General features: G+C 35.1%; 3 protein-coding genes across 6 annotated transcripts; 2 read left to right on the top strand and 1 right to left on the bottom strand.

Annotated features, from left to right (window-relative positions):
• The first annotated feature begins 1384 nt into the window (after positions 1 to 1384).
• Positions 1385 to 9052, top strand: LOC110418966 (Protein kinase superfamily protein). Its single transcript, XM_021431804.2, has 8 exons — positions 1385 to 2636; positions 3175 to 3459; positions 3704 to 4021; positions 5312 to 5539; positions 5666 to 5766; positions 6156 to 6270; positions 7721 to 8182; positions 8416 to 9052. Exons 1-8 carry the CDS (start codon positions 2226 to 2228, stop codon positions 8620 to 8622), a joined length of 2127 nt encoding a protein of 708 aa, XP_021287479.1. The 5' UTR covers positions 1385 to 2225; the 3' UTR covers positions 8623 to 9052.
• Positions 9053 to 11779: 2727 nt separating this feature from the next.
• On the top strand, positions 11780 to 19366 carry LOC110418964 (protein SPA1-RELATED 3). 3 transcript variants are annotated; one of them, XM_021431802.2, is made up of 9 exons: positions 11780 to 11865; positions 12571 to 12623; positions 12933 to 13948; positions 14169 to 14326; positions 15203 to 16175; positions 16254 to 16400; positions 16532 to 16843; positions 17824 to 17883; positions 18755 to 19366. In XM_021431802.2, exons 3-9 carry the CDS (start codon positions 13001 to 13003, stop codon positions 18941 to 18943), a joined length of 2787 nt encoding a protein of 928 aa, XP_021287477.1. In that variant the 5' UTR covers positions 11780 to 11865; positions 12571 to 12623; positions 12933 to 13000; the 3' UTR covers positions 18944 to 19366. The 3 variants fall into 3 exon arrangements, with proteins under 3 accessions (XP_021287477.1, XP_021287478.1, XP_021287476.1); XM_021431801.2 differs by lacking the exon at positions 11780 to 11865 and having other exon boundaries at positions 12372 to 12623; XM_021431803.2 differs by lacking the exons at positions 11780 to 11865; positions 17824 to 17883; positions 18755 to 19366 and having other exon boundaries at positions 12371 to 12623; positions 16254 to 16446; positions 16532 to 16773.
• A 362-nt stretch (positions 19367 to 19728) lies between these two features.
• On the bottom strand, positions 19729 to 23457 carry LOC110418967 (beta-glucuronosyltransferase GlcAT14A). 2 transcript variants are annotated; one of them, XM_021431807.1, is made up of 6 exons: positions 23070 to 23457; positions 22153 to 22366; positions 21606 to 22073; positions 21377 to 21452; positions 21178 to 21293; positions 19729 to 20572 (listed from the first exon to the last, which is right to left on the bottom strand). In XM_021431807.1, exons 2-6 carry the CDS (start codon positions 22196 to 22198, stop codon positions 20073 to 20075), a joined length of 1206 nt encoding a protein of 401 aa, XP_021287482.1. In that variant the 5' UTR covers positions 22199 to 22366; positions 23070 to 23457; the 3' UTR covers positions 19729 to 20072. The 2 variants fall into 2 exon arrangements, with proteins under 2 accessions (XP_021287482.1, XP_021287480.1); XM_021431805.2 differs by having other exon boundaries at positions 21606 to 22366; positions 23070 to 23456.
• Between the last annotated feature and the right edge of the window lie 325 nt (positions 23458 to 23782).

Below are 23782 nucleotides of genomic sequence, written 5' to 3'. Positions count from 1 at the left end.
TGTCATTGAAAATTAATTTGGGGAAGTGGGACCCAAACAAAAAAAGGGCGAAAAGATTTACAGTGTAAGTGAGTTGGATGGTAATTCCCTCACCTAACAGTATTTATGAAAGTAAACTGATAAAAAGCCAACGACCTTCTCTCAACTTTTCCATACTGTCTTAATCCCACAAGTCGTTTCAATATTTGCACACGCTCCTTGTCAGCGAGTGAAAGTACGCGTTCCATTCTTAACCTCCGAATGGAAGGGAAATTAGTCACTGGGGGAATTATAGAACCTATCTGGTAAAACAATTTAAGTTTTTCCTTTTTTAAAAAAATTTAGTGCTTTTCAATTTTATGAAGAATTTATTTAATTTTTTTTAATTTCAAGTTTTTAAGTAAAAATATATATATTTTTCATTAAATCACATGTTTGAGTATACTTTTATGAAATTTTTAAAAAATAAAAAAGATTTTTAGTTATACAAGAATTTAATCTTCTAATTTACAAGCTTTTTTAATTGGTTGAATGTGAAATTATATAGTATTTATTTACGTGAAATTATATTCAATTATATAAATATGTCTAGATGTTATATGGATTGCAAAAAGAAAAAACATTTTATCAAAGAAAAAATGGTACTACTTACTTACATTGTTATTTTATTTTAAGGTCTGTTAAATGGGTTCTTTTATTGTTTTTTCTTCTTTATATATGAATTTTATCCAAACATTTTAAAACTTTATTATTTTTTTAACATTAACCACTCAATTTAATAAAAACTTTTTAAAAATAAATTTTACTTTTTTTCCCACCAACACAAATAATTAAGTATAAGTTTAGATACAAAAATATTAAAAAAATTATTTTTGTAATACTCCATTTTACATTAAATGTGAATATAATTATCAAAACATATATAATAATTTACATCGATTACTATTAACACTTACACTTATAATTGATTTTAAAAATCACATTATTTTGATGTAAAAAATTAATGGATAGATAATAATCATACCCAAATCATTATAATTTTTTCTTGCAAATGATTAATAAGTATCATGAAATCCAAAAGGTTGATCATTATTAAAGAAAAAAGAAAAAAAGCAAAAAAGAAAACTTATCATTGCTTTGGTTTACTTCTTACCTTAAAAAGGGCAATTATTCCCTCAATAAATAAAAATAAAAATAAAAATTACCATCTAATAAGGCCTTAGCAAACAAACTCTTTCCTTTTCAAAAGCGCGTGGGATAATCAAACACATCAAGAATGTCTTTTTACGCATTGGGTTTCACAAAACCCTAAATCCAATAAAATTAAATTTTATATAAATATTAAAAAATATTAAATACCCGCCGTTAAATACTATTATCAATAAATTATTGCTCCCAGGATTATTAATTTCCCCTTTGCCACACTCGACAAAAAAAACAAAAAAACATCTGTAAAACAAATTTTTTTTTCTTTTCTTTGCCTGCTTTAGATCCATTTCTTTCTCTCAATTTATAACTTGCAAGCCCTAGATCACTCAACTCTCTCTAGGGACTGCAAAGAAAGAAGCTTTTTCGTAAAGGTACCTGAAAGAGAAAGTGTAGATTTTTAGTGGGTTTTTGTTGTTGTTGTTGGTTTTTTTTTTTTTTTGGTTTTTGAGACTTTTAGGTAGTTTAGAATTGTGGGTATTGAGTCATTTGATTGGGAAAGGAGAGTTTGAAGAAAATTTGAGTGTATGAAGACCTGTCATTTTCAAGGGTGGTATTGAATTTATATTAGTTTGTTTATCTTGGAAGCTTGTTTTTTGGAAGTTTTTTTTTTTTTTATTTAGTTTTGTGGTGAAGTTTGTAGTTTTATTGAGTTTTCTAGAGAGTGGGCTTTTGTTTATTTTTTCAATTTGATTAAATGTTGTTGAAGAAATGCAATTTTAATTAGATTGGAAATTTTGCATTTTATGTTCAGTGTATAGCAAAGTTTGTAGCTTTATTGGGTTTCTTTTTTTTTTAGAAAAATGGGTTCTTGGTTATGTTCATTTGGTTGAATGTTGGTGAAGAAATGAGATTTTCAAATAGATTGGAATTTGGATGGAATATTGGGGTTTTAGTTTTTAGTTGAGTCTTTAAGCGTTTTGAGTATGATGGGAATGGATGAGGAGGACAGTGTTGGAAAACTAGAATTCTTGAAGTAATGACGGGTAGTTATTGACTATAGAAGAATTGAAGAAGGTTTTGTTGAGGGATTTTGGTGTATGATGGGTTGCATTTGTTGCAAGCCTTCTGCTATTGAAGATAGTAAGGAGAGTCCTAGAGAGAGGCCCTCTAGTAAGGCCTCATCAGATGTTAGGGTGTCGAGGGCCACTTCTTCGAGGAGGGAGGAAGCATATAGAGCAAAGGATCGGTATGATAACAATGAAGGGAGGACAATGTTGATTGATAAACAAGTGAATGGTGCGGTTCGGGTGCATGGTGAGAATTTGGAAAGGAAGAGGGACAAGATGGAGTATGTTGTTAGTCAACACCCAGGGATGGGTACCGTACCGAAAGCTACAGAAGGAGAGCATGTGGCAGCAGGGTGGCCTGCTTGGTTAGCTACAGTGGCAGGAGAGGCAATCAGGGGATGGGTACCACGGCGTGCAGACTCATTTGAGAAGCTAGATAAAGTAATTATGTCGTTCCTTAATTTAGTTCTTTTGTTACTCTTGTGTATGCTTGGTCCTCCTGTCTCAAATACCATTGATAATTTCTTTATTTGTCTTATCAGTTAACTTTTAGTAGTTCCCTGTTAGTCTCTGCATTGATTGTTGAGATTCACATTTTTGCTATTATATTTCGAATCATAGTTTCTTGTAATCCGTTTGGACATCTGTTAATGATTGTAAAACATGTTATCATAATTCCTAATTCCTAAGCCACTTGCCAATTAGTAGTTTTAGTAGTTTGAATCATAAAGATATCTTCATTCCAAGCTCATATGTGACAAAGCTATAATTGGAGGCATTTTACTGACTTCTAGATGTCTAATTTTGATAATGTAACTTAAGAAGGTGTATTATTGGAATTCAGTATGTCTTGTTGATTGTATACCACAGGCATTTATTGTGATTTCTGTTATCGTATAACCTAACACTATGCTTTAAGTTGACAGTTTCTTGTGGCTAGTAATCATACCTGTTACCTTAACTTATGTTTTCTATGCAGATTGGCCAAGGAACTTATAGTAATGTTTATAGGGCTCGTGATTTAGATCAGAAAAAAGTCGTTGCTCTGAAGAAAGTAAGATTTGATAACCTCGAGCCGGAGAGTGTTCGATTTATGGCAAGGGAAATTCACATTTTACGTAGACTTGATCATCCAAATGTAATAAAGCTGGAAGGTCTGGTTACCTCAAGGATGTCTTGCAGCTTGTACCTTGTTTTTGAGTACATGGAACATGATTTGGCTGGTCTTGCTTCACACCCTGGTCTGAAGTTTTCAGAAGCACAGGTACTTCAGATTGTTTTGCTTTGTTATTCTTTCTTAGCTGCAATTTAATATCTTTCCAAAGTGTACATGTTGGTAAGTAGTAACTGTGGTCCATAATGATTATTCCCATAAACATGGGGATTACATGATTTTGCATTTTTTTTATATTGCAGTCTTAATAAGTAGCAAAAATTCTGGAAAATCAGAAAATTTTGCTTTCATTGAATGGCTGTCCTGATGTTCAATTCATTGAACTTTTGGGCAGGTTAAGTGTTACATGCAGCAACTTTTATGTGGTCTTGATCATTGTCACAGCCGTGGTGTCCTACATCGTGACATAAAGGGTTCCAACCTTCTAATTGACAATAATGGCATCTTGAAGATTGCAGACTTTGGCCTGGCTAGTTTTTATGATCCCCATCAAAATCAGCCATTGACGAGCCGTGTTGTTACTCTTTGGTATAGACCACCAGAGCTTTTACTTGGGGCCACTTACTATGGTACCGCTGTGGATTTATGGAGTACAGGTTGCATACTTGCTGAGTTATATGCTGGCAAGCCCATCATGCCTGGAAGAACTGAGGTGTGTTTTTGTTATTAAATGAAGCTCTCCTGCTAAGCATTTACAGTCTTAAGTAGAAACTTTATTGTGTAATGTGAGATGCATAACATGTATTTTAGCTACAGACTGTGTGATATGTGGCTGTTAGACTTCAAGTCGTATATCGGCCTAGCATTTATTATACAAGTGATACTGATTTTACCAAGTTACTGATTGAGGCTGAAGCATCTGTCCCCAATTGGGGTTTTAAAGGAAGATTTAGGCTTGATCAAAACAGCTCAAAGCAAGCTGTTGCAACTTGAATATGCATGCAGGAGTCTTCAATGAGTCTAGCCTTAATGATATTTTCGAGAGCCAACTTAATTGAGATGTATTGGAAATTTATTTTAGGATGTTTCTAGGCAGGTTCAGGCTCAATGATGGTGATAGCTTAAAGCAAATTGTTGGATATGCAAGAATCTTTGGAAAATCTAACATCTGAATTGAATCGTGAAAGCCATGGTAGAATATGTGTGTGTGTGAGAGGGGAAGAAGCCCATCTGCAGGAAGTGAAATTGATATGGATTATGAGAGAACTTTTTTCCTGTAATCTTTATGCATATACTGACTGCGGACGAGGAGAATAGACTTTGTAATTGTTCTTAGATCTGTCATAAGCACCACTGGTTAAATTTTCTTGGAGATTTTTTGACCAGTTCAAAAGCTTATATTGTTCCTTAGTAGTGCAAACTACTGTGTATCTAATAAGGGTGTGCTACTACAGGGATTATTAGGGAGTTGATGGTTCTTGTAGGTGTAGTTTGTATAGCATGTTGTCCTCATAATAATATGTTTCTAAGCTGGTAAGCTGGTATTTGAGATAGCCTTGGTGACAAGAATTTATTTTAATGGGAGATATAGTGTAACTTATGATAGAGTGCACTGTAATAATTTTTTTAGCAGGTGCATCAGCTAGCACGCTATGTGTTATATGGACTTCTCACTTCCTGTAATACTAATTTTAATGCGTATTTGTGCAAATGAATTTGAGTGGTGACATGCCAATGCATATAAGCTGGCTGTATGGCCGGGAAAATATTGTTAATGTGAACTTTGAAAGCAAGTATAGGTGTTCAATCTTATGTTTAGCATTATCTCATTTTTCAATTAGGAATATTTTTTGGCAATCAGATATAGCTATTAAGTTTTCTTCAATTATGTGTTGTCTTCTTTGTTTTGTTGGTGGCAATCTGACATGGTTTTGTCCCCTCAAATTGGAAATAGTTTGGTTATAAAATTAAGTGATGTGAGATCTGTCATTCTGCTTTGTAGGTGGAGCAGTTGCATAAAATTTTCAAACTTTGTGGCTCACCTTCTGAAGACTATTGGAGAAAATCGAAGTTGCCTCATGCAACCATTTTTAAGCCCCAACAGCCTTATAGACGCTGTGTTGCAGAAACATTTAAGGAATTCCCTGCCCCAGCTTTAGCACTCATGGAGACCTTGCTTTCCATTGACCCTGCTGATCGTGGATCTGCAGCTTCTGCTCTCAAGAGTGAGGTATAATGTTTTTGAGAAGTTAAGTTCTATTAAAATTTTAGATAATGATAATCCATGTTGTAATGATTTATTAATCTTATCTATATTATCTAGTATACTTGACTTGTTTTTATTTGTGTTTTGCAGTTCTTTATAGTGAAACCTCTTCCCTGTGATCCTTCAAGCTTGCCAAAGTATCCTCCAAGCAAAGAGTTTGATGCAAAAATAAGAGATGAGGAAGCTAGAAGGTGTATATTGTATAGTAATTACAATCAAACGTTAATCTTCCTTAGTTTGTTTCTGTGAAAGTACTTAGGCTATATGGAAAATTTCATGCTTCTTAAGGAATATTTTCTTTAAACTCTTTGGATACTTTTGAAGGATTTACTTCCGAAGAAAATTTAATGCTTCAAAGGGATCATCCAAAAACTTATAATTGCATGTCAGTTCAGCAATCAAATAATTTGATCTCTTGAGTCTCAGCCTATGCCTGACTGCTGTAAACGTGGTGTTTATTTTTACTGGATGAGCTACCCTCCTCATCTTTGGCTGTTCTGCTGCTGCCGTTGCCATAACGGCCTGAAATCTTGAGTGGTTGGTATAGTTGCTAATAAACTACTTTTGTTTGTATTGGCAGACAAGGAGCAGCAGGAAGCAAAGGCCAGAGACCTGATCTTGACAGGAGAGGAACAAGAGAGTCTCGAGCCATCCCAGCACCTGATGCTAATGCTGAACTAGTCTTGTCAATGCAGGTAACTTATGATTTAGTTAATAATTTCCCATTTCCGTTCTTTGTGCTCTACATGTTTGGTGACGGGCATTATCAGCTAGCTTATGCATCTGGATATCCGATTGATTATCAATTTCGCGACTCACAAGATTTTTAAGCTAAATGATATACAAAAACAGCAATTAAGCCTTTTCCTGCTACATGGGTTGGTTTTAATGCTTAACGACATGTTCTCATAACTTGTTTTAAGTGCTTAGTCCTACTCTAGACATGTTATTAAATTATCCCTCGGTTTTTAAACATGGTTGAGATATATATTCTTACCCCCTTTTCTTCTTTCAATCAAGGGCAGGGTGTTTTACCCCTATGTGTAATAAGCATAAATTAAACCATAAAGGAATTGAAAATGGAAAATAAGAAAAGAAGCAGAATCTAACTTTTGATTCTGAAAATCTGAGTAAAATCAGGATGGGCGAGGAGGGAAGAAATGATAACTAACAAGTTGTAGAGAGACCTCATTGATTGAAGTAACAGGAGGATGGCTTGTTCTCTTTACAATTGAGGTACAGTGCTCATGCTGCACTAATGACCAAGTTAGCTGATGCTTTACTGTATAACTGAAATAAGACAAAAAGAATGAAGTTCCTAGGACAACAGAAACTGGAAAATAGTTGAGTAAAGTGTAAATTGGTGATCATCCGTATGACCATCATGCTTGCAATACTAAAACACCATTGAACAACTATCATATAAAGCAGAGCATAAAACATGGTAAATGTCTTCCAATAATCTCCATTGACCGTATGCCTTCTGTTCTGAAGTCTATCACTTCTCCATCAGACCAATTTTCATTCCTTTCCCCAAACTCTCTGATAATTTTTCCTTGACTTTATTTATTTAGTTTTTGCCTGGGAAATAGGCATTTTATGAAAAAATGCCTATCAGTTTGTAATTTGGGTAGGGCAATTCCAAGTACATAAACAATCTGCTTTTACTTGACTTTATTAATTTATTTTTGGCATCTCTACATTCTTCTGTATCAACATGATCCAGTTGGCTAAAGAGATTATAAGGGGAAAGAGATTTGGAAAATGGATAGTTATTTGTTAGAAAATTTCAGTCTTAACTTTCTTTTCTTCATTTACATGCCACACGATGCTGGGACTGACGTGGTGCTAGGCCAACTGAATTGCTTGTTGAAGTCTGTTATGATATTAATTTGAGTGGTTATTACTAGTAGATGGATTAGATTTAGATATCTGGGTAGCTAATATGGTGCTGCTTAATTTTGTGAATGCTTCTCCCCTCTTTTGCTAGCCTTTATGAAAAAGAAGTAAATTCCAATTGATGTTTTTGCTTATAAGCTTTCTAATTAAGTAATTGAATGTTTTTTGCTATTCTATTTTATCAATTTTGCATCTTCTAGACAGTTACATTAATTTGACGTTATGAACATTTCTTTGACATTCCAGAAAAGACAAGGTCAATCCAATTCTAAGAGCCGGAGTGAGAAGTTTAATCCTCATCCTGAAGAAGTTGCCTCAGGCTTCCCTATAGATCCACCTAGACCATCACAAGCAGTAGAATCAAATGCAGATTCGCAGGGGAATCATTACAAGAGAGCCTCACATTCAGGTCCACTGGCTCACCGGGCTGCATGGGCAAAGTCTGGGAAAAACCTGGATGATGCTCCAAAAATTTCAACTGGGGCTGACTTGTCAATGATGTCAGGTTTAGTGGCAGCAAGGAGAAGTAGTCTTATATCTGAAGATCGCAGAGAAAGATCTGGTTCTTCGCAATCAGAAGCTCCAAAGATGATTGCAAGATTTCCAGGATCCTTCAAGGAGGCCTCAGAATCCTTCATCCAACAAGATCAGAAACATAATCTGCAGCAGAAAGAAGATGGAAGAAGTAACAGCAAAGATCCGGTTCTGGTAAGTGGTGAACCTATTTTTTCTGCCTTGATGATTGATTGTCCTGGTCAACTTCATGCTAAGAAGAGCCTCATTGTAGTGAAGTGCGATATTTGTGATAATTTGTTGATTCTTGTATTCAGTGTTTTCTGGTTTTCTGCATTTCAACATGCTTTTGGGTTTATGGTTGCTTGCTAGTAACTTATATCCATTTCAAGTATCTGATACATGCTTTTTATGATGTTTGTTTCCAGCTTGGTTATGGGTCAAAGGGTCACAAAATTCACTACTCTGGTCCATTAATAGTTCCGTCAGGCAACATGGATCAGATGCTCAAGGATCATGATCGCCAAATCCAAGAAGCTGTTCGACGAGCACGCCTTGATAAGGCAAAGATGAGAAAAGTTCAGTTAGAAGGGAACCAAATATCAACCAATTCGTTATTTGTTTCTGGTCGTTGAGCTAAATTTTGTAAACAGCAAATGAAGATGAGCATCATCAGGATGATCGCTGCAAGTAATTTGGCTGCAGATTCTCTTGTGAAATATGATCCGAGTTGTTGGGTGGGTTCTTTTTGTATAGGTTGGTGTTTTTAGGAAGATGGCTAGTGGTCATATTTAGCTAAAGCTTATAGCTGATTGAGAAATATCTCTCTGTGATTAATCATGTGTATTTCTTTCCACTCGGCAACTGTAATTTGCTAAGATATGGCCCATTCTTGTAGAGCTTATTGTTAGCCATAAATTAAATGCAGAGATCTGAGATTATTTAACGTGATGAAAAAAGAAAGAAGCAAAATCTAGCATGTTTATCATTGCCTGTTGTCAAGAAAATTGCAGTATCAATAATGTTAACCGGAGAAGAAATATAGCAGCCATGTATTAAGCATAATGTTCTAGCTCCATTGTATTACCATGTAATCATATGCATATTTCGATATTTTATATGGTATGATACTTCATGGTGGTTAAAGTTGAATACATTTCCTTTGTATCTTGTGTTGCAGACCTGTGAAGTCTAGCAGCCTTCAACATGAACTGTTCATACAGTTGAAAATTCTTTTGACTTTCTTCAGCCTCCACCTCCGGTCGTTATGCAGTTCCCAAAAGCACTGCTACTGATTTTTGCTCTACATTCCTTTCATTCATCTGCAGTGCAGTTAGACTTTGATGGCTTTGGTCCATCAGGCTTGTTCCTCTTTGGCAATGCAACATTAGAATGATGTGATTTTATTTTTATTTGGAAAAGAAAGAATCTGACCCTGCTTCCCTTAATCATTGAGCCACGCATCAAAATGAAATGATGTGTTCTTTCTCTTACCAACTATCTGTTAGTTCGTCCATTTCTAACAACTAATGCTTGACCCTGGTTTGGTCGAACTACAAAGAGAAATCACAAGACTGGTTGGTCTATCCATGACATGAAGTTGCATGGAACCGAAGTCAACAAACTGTGAATTATGGATTGATTGATTATGTGAACAATCAGCTGACTGTTGCAATGACTGCTTCAGACGTGAAGAAGTCTATAAAAGGGCATTGATCAATGTTTCTCTTGACCTCTCCGATGTCTTAACAGATGAAATATTGTATTTTGGGTTCTCAGCCAGCACTGGCCTGTTTGCTGCAAATCACAAAATTTTGAGCTGAAGCTTTTCAAATTGAAATGTAACATTACCTTTGGAACAAGTTTATCTTATACTATAAAGATTATGAATCGGATATCATGTCCTTCTCATTTTGATGATTACCAAACTTTTTAGATAAATATTTTATTTAAAATCATTTAACAGTAGATGAAGAGATTAATGAAATCTGTATTAAATCGTTATATTATAAAAAAAATCAGAAAGATGTAACTCTTATAGTTAATTTAAAAAATGATTGTTAAGACTAATTACTCTTTTACATTCTTTTTTTCTGTTCGCATGTACCAAGAAAACTTAACGCAATCTATGGCTTTGGTTCATTAATTTTCTTTCATTCTACGTCATCATAATGTTCATGGTCCACCCCTTTGGAGATATGACAGCTTCCTTCCATTATTCATGTATGAGAAGAATGATTACCACATTGAAAAAATTACCCTGTTTAATTAGTAATAAACTTTATATTCAATGTTAAGTGAGCCATAATTGGTCTCAAATTCTACCTCGTCTAGTCATGTCAAACATTTAAATTAAAGCTACAATGGTAGTCCAAGGTTTTATGTTGCTTCAACTTCATGGACCATCTGATCTGCATTCATCATACCTTGCGTCAAAATCATTAGGCAAAACCCTTGTGAATCCTGATTCAAGCAAAGAATGGATGACTTTTTTTGGCATGAATATATGGAGCTTTTGAAGATGTGAAAAAATCTAGAGTAAGGGTTAATGAGAGCTTAATGTAAGGAGAAATCATTAGATAGATACAGTATAAGAAAATCTTAAATGCAACTTAACCACATCATTCATACAGGTGTGACAAACTTTGGTTAAAATAATTGTTGGGATTTGGATATTAATATTGAGCAAGATCCATTTATTATGGATGTTCAAGATTAATTGAAAAATGTGTCATATCTTCACTTAATTCTTGTGTTTTTTACTAGGAGTTACTTCAATCAAGTAGTAAATCTTATTGGAGCACTTAAAACCTATCGTACATAGCATGATAGGTAGTATCAATGGCTAAAACCTACTCTATACAGCATGATAGGAAGTATCAACGGCTACTACAAACTACAGTAGTTAGTCTTCAAAAGAGTTTATAGACACCGGAAAATCGGACCCTTTGATATAAATTGTAAAACTAAACTACACAACATTCTATGTACTTGATTGGAACTACCAAATAGTACATTGCATGTAACCAATAATAAGGAAATGTACCTTGCTGGTTGGCGATAAGGGAAAAGCTTGCTCAAATTGGAGAAATATTAGTGGTTGAAGTTTCTTAATACTTGGCAAAATAATAACTAACAGAAAGACTCAAAATTTGTGGTCCAAAGTTATTTAGGTGACTAGATGAAGAAGCTATGGGACAAGGGGGTGGCAGAACCCGAACCTGAGAGTTTTCAATCACCCTTTTGTCCAAGGATAGATTGATGCATTAAATGTTTAGGACCATCTTCAGTACAGTATGTTCCCCCCACCCCACAAAGTTTTGTCTTTTGAAAATCAAAATCAATGTACTAAACATTGCAAAACGCTTCTGTTTCTTTTGTTTTTTACATTGGCGGGTAGGACAATCTCATTTATGGCAAAGATGTTTCTTGTATTTTTGGGTTTTAACCACTTATAGTAATGATTTTAAGTAAATAATGTTTCTTGAGTATACACAATTTTGTAAGTCAGAAATAGGAAATTGCAGGGACGCAAATGAGAAATTTGAAAACCAAAAGGAAGAAAATGATTAATTTGGAAACTGTAAGGAGTTACCATATAATTATATTTGCCATTAGATTAGACTTACTCTATCTCTATGCTGACACTGTTCTAAATCTGACCCAACACCATGACAGATAGCCGTTCAGTTACAGTTTGAAAAGGCTCCTCTTTTTGGATTTTTCTTAATGAGATGAAGATGTGTTTTGAATAAAATGGAAAAATGGGTATCCAAATTTTCATCCTTTGGAACTGGAGGAAGAAATTTCCTTGCTTTAAAATTATGCCATCATTTATCCAAGTCTCACGCTTTCAGGGTTTTGCAGAAGAAGCAAAGGTTTGCATTCGCCAACTTTCAACTCTTTGAATTATTTTTCTCTCGCGGTTCTGTTTTTTAATCTTTTGTTAGGATCAAAGCTGAATTCTTTACCATCACAAGGTTACATCATTTACATTTTTTAATATTAAAAAAATTAACTAAATATGAAAACTTGGGTTGGAGTTGTCTGATTTCACTGATCTGAAAAGGTTTCCGCTTTGGGAAACTTAAGATAGCCAAGATTCTCTTTTTCAACACCAAGATAGTCAATTTTTTAATAATTGGGGTATTTTTCAAGAAACTCAGAGTCCCACAGTGAAAAACGAGGAGTAATTTCTCTATGAGATGGACCCACAAGATATTCAAATTACTTTTTGGCCTGTTGCATTAGGCCAAAAGGCTTTGGGGTCATGGTAATGCCACGTAGTCCAATTGGAATAAAGCGGGAAGATAATGAGGTGCTCAAAAGAGTGGCCTGTGTTTCCAAAAAGAAACATTAAATAAAGTTACAAGTTAAGTAGTTTATCATAATAAAGAAAAAGCAACTTTTTTTACATTTTTTTTTATGTTGATATTTAAATGGTCCGTGTTTTTTGTTGGGACGATTTTGTTTTGTTTTTCGATTCTTGTTTGTTTTTTTGGTTATGAAAATATTGTGGGAATTTTGTGAGGTTGAGAATCTTAGGTGTCAACTAAAAGATGTTTTTTTGCTATGTGGTTCAGTTTTCAGGTTGGTCTAGCAGGAACAGAAGAACATCCTTTCATGGTGTTAACTGGTGCCTCTCTTTCTCTCTCTCTCTCTCTCTCTCTCTCTCTCTCTCTCCCGTTTTTCTCTTAGAAACATACACTAAATATATAGTTATTGGTAGCCTTTTGTTTGTTGTTTTCTTTGTGCTGTTTGGTCTGGTGTGAAGGTGATTGTATGTTGAGTAGTGTGTATGTTGTGTTTTGGCTGCTGGTTGAGGTTTCGTTAACTTTCTTTCTTCTCTGATTGGCGGTATTAGTGGTGGTGGGGTTTGTGATAGCTTCTGCACTGAGAATTTTGGTGTGTAAAGGTTACTGATTTTGGTTTCTTGTGTTTACAGGGAATTGTGTTTCAGTTTTCTTGATGGGAAGTTGGGGCTCTTTCATATTTTGACAATGAAATGAGTTCATGATTCAAAATGATAATGGTAGGAGTGAGAGAGTGGATAAGAAGCCAGAGAATTTTTTCATTTCTTGGCGGTCTTCATGCAGTTCTCCGTGGATAACTATGGAAGGTTCATCTGAGTCTGCTTGGCAGAAATCTGATAGTTCTAGGGCACTGAATACTTCTGGAGTCTCAGACAGGGATCCAAGGCTGTTTGGTGCTGAGCAAATCGACGTTTCAGGTGATGTTTCGCATGATTTTGGGTTTAGAAAGGAGGATGATAGGGATGTGCTGGCTCATAATGATCACCTTAGAAGCCAGGTTGGTGTCTCTGGGGTTTGCGAGGATGAGACAGCAGTAAACCCTTTCGTCCGTACCATTGAATGGGGTGATGTTAGCTTAAGGCAGTGGTTGGATAAATCAGAACGGTCCATTGATGTCTTCGAATGTTTGCACATATTTAGGCAAATAGTTGACATTGTAAATGTAGCGCATTCACAAGGGATTGTTGTCCATAATGTTCGGCCTTCCTGCTTTGTCATGTCCTCCTTTAATCATGTTTCCTTCATTGAATCTGCATCTTGTTCGGATTCTGGATCTGATTTTGTTGAGGATGCGTTAAATAGCCAAAATATGGAGGTTAAGGATTTATCCTCTACTTTGCCCCTTGACATGCATCAGCAACGTGGGCTGATGAATGAAGATGTGCAAACTCCAACAAATGCTGTATCAGAAGCCAGTTGCATGCAGTCAGGCTCAGTATGTGCAAGGAATGCACCTTTAGAGGAAAGTGAAGAAAATAAACTCTTGGACAGAAGAAACTTTGAACAAGTAGAAGAGAGAAAGCAACCATTTCCTATGAAACAAATATTGCTTATGGAGAACAGTTGGTACACTAGTCCTGAAGAGGTTGCTGATTCTACCAGTACTTGTGCTTCCGACATCTATAGGTTGGGAGTTCTTCTTTTTGAGGTTTGTAAATAAAATACTTGATCTCATCCATCATTTTGAACTTTTGAAATAGATTTCTGTAGTTAGTTTATTGTCTTTGCTATTAGTTATGGCTAGATTAAACTCTCAAATGCCTTATTTTCGTTTTATTTTCTATTATTTTGCTAGTAATTATTATTGGATTGAATCTTAAAACTCTTTTTCTTGTATTTTTGTACTTAGTCTTTCTTTATGCCTGCAGTTATTCTGCCCGTTTAGCTCCAGAGAAGAAAAGACTAGAACCATGTCTAGTTTAAGACATCGAGTTCTTCCTCCACAGTTGCTATTGAAGTGGCCAAAGGAAGCTTCATTTTGTTTATGGTTATTGCATCCTGAGCCAAGTAGTCGTCCAAAAATGGGGTAATTCTCCTCGCCTTTTACATATGCACCATTATTTATATAATCTATATATTGGGTGCCCATCATACCTTTTCTCTTTAAATTTGTTCTTCTTTTCTTTAATGTTATCAAACATTTTTATTAATATGATGGGATAATAATGTCTTTGTTAATGTGCTGGACAGATGCTCTCATACAAATCTTATGAATAGTCTGGCTTTATGGAGTTAGGTTTTAATCTTGTCACTGAAATATAAGGCATGATGTGTATGTGACAGTAGTCTATTGAAATATTGATGGCGATCTGTATTAGTACATGGAATGTATAATATAAAGGTGTTACAGCAAATCTGGTTGACCCCAAATTCTTTCAATCTGTTTTGGTCATCACCTGGTTTCCGATAGAGTTATTTTCATCTGGCTAATTGTTTTTGCCTTCAACAATGTATTTATTAGTGAAGTTGATTCAAGATATGTCTTAAAGACCATGATGCCTAGGCAATTTAGTCAGCCACATAGGTAATTTTGCATGGCATTTTCTTGATGAATTTCATTTTAATACTGGAATGAAGAATGTGGTCAAATCCCTTGCATTGGACACACAATGTTAGGAACTTCCATCTAATAGGTCTAGGTGTATATGAAAGTAGCATCGTGCTGGATTTCATTGCATGTTTTATTAGTGTCTATGATGGACAATGGCATGCTCCTTTTTTGTTTCCCCTTATTGATGTAATAATAACAATGTCACCATTTCCATTTTGAATGTACTTTAAGTTTTATTTGCTTAAATCTCTTGTACATGAAGCAAAAATTGTGTTAGGTCTGAAGCTCCAACATTTGATCATAACAAATTTGATATGCTAATCGTTTTTATTATTTTCATTTGTGTAACAGTGAGTTGTTACAGAGTGAGTTTCTTAATGAACCAAGAGATAATCTGGAAGAACGTGAAGCGGCCATAGAACTCAGGGAGAGAATAGAGGAGCAAGAGTTATTGCTAGAATTCCTTTTGCTGATACAACAAAGGAAACAGGAAGTTGCTGATAGGTTGCAGGATACTGTTTCTTTTCTGTGTTCTGACATTGCAGAAGTTACAAAGCAGCAAACAATTTTAAAGAAAAAGGGAAGCTCATATACAGAGGTGGGCAAAGATGACACTTCAACATCAAATCTCCCCTCAGTAAATATCGTTGATACTGATGATTCTTCTACCTTGGGTTCTAGAAAACGACTTAGACCAGGACTTCAGATTCAAAATATAGAAGAATGTGGTGATAATCTAGACACTCGTCAAAAGTCTGATACAGTTACTGAAAATAAAGAAAGCATTCTCCTGAAAAGTTCTCGGTTGATGAAAAACTTTAAGAAACTTGAGTCGGCATATTTTTTGACAAGATGCAGGCCAGTGAAGCAGTCAGGGAAGCCTTTGAGTAGACAAACACCATTGATTAGTGATGGCAGGGGATCTATTGTTCTGACAGAAAGAAGTTCTGTCAATAATTTAACATCAAAAGAGAGGTATAGCGAGAGCTTGGAAAGTGGATGGATAAATCCCTTCCTTGAGGGCTTGTGCAGGTATCTATCTCACAGCAAGTTAAAGGTCAAGGCAGACTTGAAGCAAGGGGATTTATTAAATTCTTCCAACCTCGTATGCTCTCTCGGTTTTGATCGTGATGCAGAATTTTTTGCTACAGCTGGTGTAAATAAGAAGATTAAAGTATTTGAATGTGATGCAATAATAAATGAAAATCGTGACATCCACTATCCCGTGGTTGAAATGGCTAGTCGGTCAAAGCTAAGCAGTATATGTTGGAATAGTTATATTAAAAGCCAGATTGCATCAAGTAACTTTGAAGGAGTGGTGCAGGTAGGTAAAGTGTTCACTTAGCATTTACCATTCAGTTGTCTATTGCTGGATCTAAAACCGTATCGAAACAATTTTCAGGTGTGGGATGTTACAAGAAGTCAAGTACTCACTGAAATGAGAGAACATGAGAAACGCGTATGGTCCATCGACTTTTCATCAGCAGATCCAACAATTTTGGCTAGCGGGAGTGACGATGGCTCTGTAAAGCTATGGAGTATCAATCAGGCAATTCTATTTTTGCACTTGGTGGATGTCAGCTTTGAAACTAAACGTACTGCAGTCATCTAATTTCTAGATGTGTATATTAAAATCTAGATGTATGATAAGTTTTTCTCTTACCTGGGTTGCAACTGCAGGGAGTAAGTATTTGTACCATCAAAACAAAGGCCAATGTTTGCTGTGTCCAATTTCCCTTGCACTCTGGTCGTTCTCTTGCATTTGGTTCAGCAGATCATAAAATTTATTATTATGATCTCCGAAACTCTAGGATTCCTCTATGCACACTAGTCGGGCACAATAAAACTGTGAGTTATGTCAAGTTTGTGGATTCAAGTACTCTTGTCTCTGCTTCTACGGATAATACTCTGAAGCTTTGGGATTTGTCAATGTGCACATCTCGGGTTATTGATACTCCCCTTCAGTCCTTTACTGGCCACATGAATGTAAAGGTACATTAACTCATGCATTATATTGAGCTTTTATGCTTGCATTATGATCTCAAGTTTGGTTTGGACTTGATTACTATGCTTAGTAAATTTGTCCTTGTTACAGTTGCATGGTTAATCTGCTTTTGTTCAATAAAGTCATAAAGTTCAGGAAGAAAGGAAGTGAAATGGATAAGGTCATAAAGTAGGTTGTACATTATGAAGTGGTATTATCCCACATTGCTTAATATAGGATTTGCTATAGCTTTTTTTGTAGGTTGTGCTTCTCCAACTATGGTGAATTGGTTATAGGTTGGATATGCAACATGATATTACGGCCATGACTATTTTTTTCCCCATTTGTTGTTGTTTGTCATTCATTGCTTGTTTCCCATGCCCATTTATTTTTGTCATTGTGGTATTGGACATACGCACGGGGGAAACTGCTAAGTATTAGTGTCTCACATGGTGAAATTTGGGTTTGTTATAGCCTTATATTCAGATGGGTGGATTGTTTTATTTATGTTCTATTTATATTCTTTTTGTAACTTTCCTGGTAATTATAGTTCATAAAGTTAGAACATACATTAAGATTATTTGTCTATTTCTGAACACTTTTTGCTCAGTTTGTTATCTGTCTTATAGTTTTAAGACCAAAATGTGAACCAAACTAACAACCATACTCATTGTATACATCTAAATTACAATAATCTTTTTACCTCAAAGTTTCCATTCTTTTGGGCTAAAAGCTTTGCTAGTTGGCAATGTTAATAAAATAGGCTGCCTTTAAGTCATATACCTTTCTTGCAAACACTTCCATTTGGTAGCCACATATCTGCTGCAATGAACATGTGAAATCATGACAAATTTATTTGGTTTGCTTGAGTTTCTTTCCATCCTCATGTACAATGACTAGTGTTCACTCTTCAACATATTGCTCATGGAAAATTATTCCTCTGGTTGATGGTGCTTCATATTGTGGATGAATGTTCTACTTGTTGCAGAACTTCGTGGGCTTGTCAGTATCTGATGGTTACATTGCCACTGGCTCAGAGACTAATGAGGTAATCCATACATTCCCTCATTATACAATTAGACAAACATTCATTAATAGCTGTAGTATTGTTGGCCAACTTGCTGCTTCTAAACTCTGGTGCCATGATGATATCATGTTTCTTTATTTCTTGCTTGAAAAATTAGCTTTAGAAAAGCTATCATCCTGCCAATTGTAACCATTCACTGACGTGCATAAAACGTTTAGGCTGTCCTTAGTCAAACTTTCAAAAATGAGCCTCCTGCAATCAATCTGTTTGAAGATCATGCCATGATCTTGCTCTATTACATGAAAGAAAATCAATTTAAAATCATTACCAGAATTATTAGGTAGCACAATTATTTTGAGAAATTATAAAAGTCCATTGATGGTGTTGCAGAAGAGTAATGTTTCCTTTGGTGTTGCAATTTCGTTCTTACCGAGAAGCATATTTGGACAAGCCAAAAGGCTGATCATATTTATTTCGTATGCATCAAGATCAGGAAAAGTTAGGTGTTTATGAATTCTGTTTTTGTGCAATTCTTGCAACTATAATATTATAGGTGTAAGTTAATATGCTTGTCAGCCACAAATTATTGAGAAAAGTGAATAGATTTAGTTACAATGTACTGCAGTTGGTACTAATCATTGAGATTTGCCTTAAGTCATCACAGCTTTTCTGAATCTTATGTGAAGACTCTACAATGCCAACTCCTGATTTATGTAAAATCTGTGGTTTACCAATATAAGCACTTAATAAGCTGCAGCTTCCCACTCATTTCAAAATGACAGTATGTAATATGTTTTGCATTTTCCTGATGAATCATTCCTTCGTGCCTCTTGAACATGAGATTGTGCCAATTTTTTGTATTGAGCACTCACTCGAAACTCTATTGTTATAGGTATTCATATATCATAAGGCTTTCCCAATGCCAGCATTGACATACAAGTTCAACAACATGGATCCACTTTCTGGGCATGAAATGGATGATGCTGCACAGTTTATCTCTTCCGTGTGTTGGCGTGGCCAGTCCTCTACCCTAGTTGCTGCAAATTCTACTGGGAATATCAAAATTTTGGAGATGGTTTAGTTTGGCCTCTTCTTCTAAATCATCCACAATTCAATCAAGGACAGAACCAAACCCATCCTCCATGCAAGTGCAGAACAACGAGTAATGGCAGGTACCTTCCATTGGAGAAGATTAAGGGCATAGCTTTTGAGCAAAACAATTTTTGGCTGTAGATGATAGCGGATGCAGTTAACATGAAGAGTGAGAATGACTTGATCAAATATATGTAGATAAAAATTCAAAGGAGAGAAAAGGGGTAAAAAATCAGTCCTCTTGTATATTTTATAATGTTATAGTTCATAGTCAATTTTTTTTAACAAGTATAATTAATTTTTCTGATGCATCACAGTTTACCATTTCGTGGTGGATGTTATTTATAAATGTTTCCACAACTGTTAGCAAAATGGCAGAACATAATTGTCAAGGCACTTTATTTCTTTTTTATCTTATTTCTTTTCATGGCATTGGATTCATGTGGAGAGATAACCAGAACTGGTACCTGATAATGTTGGCTGCCAAAACAATAAGACTATAAATCCGATTTCAGTGGTTAAAGAGTTGTGGGAACCTAATGAGATGCACCTAAGTGAATGCTTTAGATGACTAGTCATATCACATTAGCTTCAACTGGCAGGAATGATTTCTATCCCAACCATTTCAATACACACATATATATGTGTACATGCGCTAGCGCATACATTCCTTTTGGACACTTCAGTTTCAAGGCAGGATTGTTCAGAAGGATACGAGGGCTTCAACCCTGTTAGACAAAAACTAGAACAGCTATTCTAGTAGAATATTGAGTCTTGGGATCTAACCAATAATTGGAAGAAACTTCAACATCAAGAGTTTCCAAGATATATCAAAATTATTGCTACGGAAGAAAAATATTGAATAACAATTCTGAGATAGGGATGTATGTAGTTTTTTGTCTAATTAGAACCTAACAAAAGTAGGGTGTTGAGAATGATTTTTGATCCTGAACGTGGCTATAATTCTGAGTTCCTATGGTTGCAGCAAAACTAAGATTCGCATTCAATTATAACTGAGATTAGGCCAGATGCGCAATGCCATTATTGAAATTCTTCTATTAGATACAATTTTCTCAGCTGTGGTCTGCCTCATCGATCAAACTTCCCAATCATGAAACCTATTTACACTGATCTTGACCGAGATTAGCCTTCATAGCTAATGCAGCTATGAGTTGGCGAAGCCTTTGAGCTCCTGGACCTGGCTTGATCTTGTTGAAGTCCCCAACTTCTGAACATTTTGGTTTGCCAGAGCACCAAGCACCTGGGGTGAAGCTCCTGCTTGCCCGACCAAGCAAATCCTTATCAATCTTATCCAAGACAGGATCATCTTGTTTGAACTTCCGTGCAAAAGCAGCATTACTCCTAATCATCTTGTCTGTGTCATTAAGGGTAAGGGTGTGTGGGTGCTGTTTAGGGGGTGTGTCCCATGAAATATAATGCAAATCATGATTGACAACAGTGTTAGTGAACTCTGGAACATTGCATATGACAGTTTGAAAGTAGCCTTCAGGGGAGGAGACAAAGTTTGTGTAGTACATGAGAAGAGTTCTTGGTAGATTATCCCAACCCCAAACACAGAACTCTACAAATGAATGTGACAAAACAGTCCATGCTGAACCTGCAACCAAAGAGGATGTTGTGGCTTGTGAGACAGTATACCATCAATTTTCTAAAACAAAACAAAATTACCATTTGTGATAAAGTGTCAATGTGCATGTACGCAACTAATTTTCTATTTCTAACATATGAGTAGAGCTGCAATATGTGCTACCTATCTGTAGGAATGTAATATGCAGTTCCTATTTGAAGCACAGAACAAAACCAAGGCACTGCTTTAAGATCAAGAATCCATCCAACTGCATGACTAAAAAATGCATATATGTTTTCATACATTTTAGCAGAGCTTGCCCAGTGAGTCTAGTATATGAGTAATTTAACTCAAACACACCCCATAGCTCCAGATAATTCACTTTTTGATAGAAGAAGGTTGTTTTATCTATGAGATCAGGAACACTAATCTCATCAGCCAATAAGAAGATACAGCCAAAGATGGCGCTACCTAATGAGACCACCAAGATGGAACAGATTCCTAGAAACAATTCTTTATCTATAAAAGCTTCAGTATGCTTCATATTCTGAATTGTAAAGAATCAAAGACAACTAAAAGTTTTAATTACTGAACAGAGAAATTAAAGAAAATCAGGAGTGTGACAGAATACTAACCGGTAAATAATTTAAATGCTGTAGGTAACGTTCTTCTTGGAGTGGCCAAAAATACATCAGACTTGGTTGACATGTAGAGCCCAGGATCTATGATCAAAGGCATTGCTCTTTTATCCCTGCACAAACACAGGCAAAATATTTTGGCATTTGACATACATAAAGATTTTTACATAGAGAGGGAAATAGGGAGAAAACTTACGCTTTCCAACCAAGCTGGCTTGTATGCTCAATAAAATTAAGGTTCCGATTTAAAGACGAAAATGCATAAAGAAGATCTGCAAATGACAAACTAATCGATAAACGGGTTGTGCAGAATCAATTAAATAAATAAATACCTTTCAAAAAAAATTTAAATAAATAAACAAATACCCAAAACAAGATCCACCACCCCAGGAAAAAAAATCATAAGGCATATGATAGAGACAAACCATCTTGAGTCACAAGAGGATAATCTGATGCACTGAGATTGATAAACCAATCCCAATCTTTACTTCTCTTGAGAAGAATGGCACAAGCATGGAGAGTATTAGCAACCATGGTTGGTCCTCTATAAGTAACCATATTAGCTTTGGTGATCATATAAACATTCCCAACTTTGGAGAAAATTGTATGGTTTTTTATTCGGGAAGCAAGCGCCAATCTTTCATCTGCAGGTGCCTCAAGGTCCAAGTGGACCACATATTGGTTCCTTGGATGATACAGTGCATGAAGAGTTCTCCAAAGCTTTTCCAGATCACCTTTTGATCCAGAAACCAAATAAGCAAAACGTGGTACTGTTGGACCAGAAGGAGGCGGCAGTGCACCTTGATTAATCTTTGATTCAGCATAGCCCGGCTTTCTTTGATTCATTGAAATATGAGCCGGGAAAATGGAGAAGAGTGAATTGATTCTGTAAACTGAAGAAACAAGCCCCATATTGAAGGAAGTGACAAGAAGGAACATGCATATAAGAGAACTTATCACAAGCGGAAATACCCATTTCCTCTCCATGTTCAACGACACCATTGCGAGACCTTATCATAGGATCCGATAAATAATCTTCACAGCCAAATTGTGCTCATCACCAACACAGAACATAGAAAAAAAAACTTTCTATCTTGATTCAGTTACAAATGGGACCCACACATACCATCGGTCTTCAGATCAAGACCTTTCCTCCTATGTATATTCCAAAATATACTTGGTATTGCTGTTAAATGAACAACCAAAATTAATATCAGTTTATAATATCAGGAATTATTTTATGGTATCATAGCCTGTTATGTTAGTTCCCAGAACACAAAGAAATTGAAACTTGTTCCGGTGGCCGAATCAAAAATAGACAAACAATAAAATAATTACAAACAACCAAAGAGAGAGAAAAGAGTATAAAGTATAAAACATACAAAAAGCAAAAGATATGATGCACAAGGAAAAATGGACAAGAACACTAGAAAAGGAATCAGACAAAATAAACAATTAGTTAAAGCATCATTAAAAAAATAAGAACAATTAGTTAAATATACATTGTCACTAAGCTACTATAAGGTATCTGATTTCTGAAGAAAAGTCATTAAGAAGGAAATGATTGTTTCCACATTTTACAATGCATCAAAAAAACAAATCTAAATTAAAATCTTCTTCATCATCGAATCTGTAAATTTCCCACATATAGAAACAGATTCATAACTACCATTAAATATAAGCAAAACCCAGAAACAGCAAAATCAGGAAAGATCAAATCTTTTTACCAAAGAAACAAATGCCAAATCTGAAAAATCTCATCTTTGAATCATAAAGCTATTAATAGAAAGAAAACCAAATAGTCCAATGAATATAACCCAAAAAAAACAATCATGAAGAAAACATTCGAAGAAAAAACACATGAAAGGAAGCTAATTTAAGAAACAAACCTGATTTTCGACGCAGATACACAACAAAAAGATTGCTCCTTGCAAGGTAAAAAAAAACCCAAGGTTTTTCTTTTAAACTGGTGTGAGAAAGAACAGAACTTTAAGTTTATTGCTAATAAAGAAAGGAAGAAAGAATGTCTCTTTCTCTTTCTCTCTCTTTTTTTTTTGGCTTTCTGTTTCTCTCTCTTGTTCTTTCTTTTAACTCTCTTGTATCTAAGACTTAGGAGTTTCTGTTAGACGTAGGAGAGCCCCTTGGATTGACCAACGGCTGCAAAAATTGAACACATTCACAAGATGCAAAGTCTTTTCCTCCTATGGTAGCTTTACATTATATAAGAACATTGTTCAATGTTCACATTAGACTCTGTATGTTAATGATTTATCATGTTCATAGATAGAAACAAAGGTAATATCTTTTGTATAGAGTATTTGTCAATGGTACTTGCTTTCTTTTTTTTCTTTTTTTTCTTTTTTGCATATAAAAATTAAAATTTGATAATTAAAAACTCAATTTTTTTTAAAAAAAGTAGGATAATATATTCCAAATTTTCAACTGTTAGATTTGTGTAGATTTTGAGCATATTCAAATTGATACGGATGAGATAAGTACTTAACAATTTAAAAAGACAATAAATTGACATTATTAATTTTCTTAGTTAAATTTTTTGAAAAATATATATATTTAGAATCTAATGTTAAAATTATAAGAATTC

The sequence above is a fragment of the Theobroma umbraticum genome, unplaced genomic scaffold, assembly GCF_002168275.2.
Source record: "Theobroma umbraticum cultivar Fairchild unplaced genomic scaffold, ASM216827v3 scaffold_67.0, whole genome shotgun sequence".
NCBI classification, from domain to species: Eukaryota; Viridiplantae; Streptophyta; class Magnoliopsida; order Malvales; family Malvaceae; genus Theobroma; species Theobroma umbraticum.
Note: the sequence above shows the minus strand (reverse complement) of the source record. Positions and strands in the feature narration are given on the sequence as shown.

Bases quoted from the DNA above. Each gene is read 5' to 3' on its own strand.
- LOC110418966 (XM_021431804.2), top strand. From the start codon at position 2,226: ATGATGGGTTGCATTTGTTGCAAGCCTTCTGCTATTGAAGATAGTAAG. The intron at 2,637-3,174 runs GTAATTATGTCG...TTTTCTATGCAG, and splicing joins CATTTGAGAAGCTAGATAAA to ATTGGCCAAGGAACTTATAG. The intron at 8,183-8,415 runs GTAAGTGGTGAA...GTTTGTTTCCAG, and splicing joins ACAGCAAAGATCCGGTTCTG to CTTGGTTATGGGTCAAAGGG.
- LOC110418967 (XM_021431805.2), bottom strand. From the start codon at position 22,182: ATGGTGTCGTTGAACATGGAGAGGAAATGGGTATTTCCGCTTGTGATA. The intron at 21,294-21,376 runs GTAAGTTTTCTC...GTGTTTGTGCAG, and splicing joins AGCCAGCTTGGTTGGAAAGC to GGATAAAAGAGCAATGCCTT. The intron at 20,573-21,177 runs GTTAGTATTCTG...CTTTGGTTGCAG, and splicing joins AGCATTTAAATTATTTACCG to GTTCAGCATGGACTGTTTTG.
- LOC110418964 (XM_021431802.2), top strand. From the start codon at position 13,001: ATGATTCAAAATGATAATGGTAGGAGTGAGAGAGTGGATAAGAAGCCA. The intron at 13,949-14,168 runs GTTTGTAAATAA...TTATGCCTGCAG, and splicing joins TGGGAGTTCTTCTTTTTGAG to TTATTCTGCCCGTTTAGCTC. The intron at 16,176-16,253 runs GTAGGTAAAGTG...AACAATTTTCAG, and splicing joins ACTTTGAAGGAGTGGTGCAG to GTGTGGGATGTTACAAGAAG.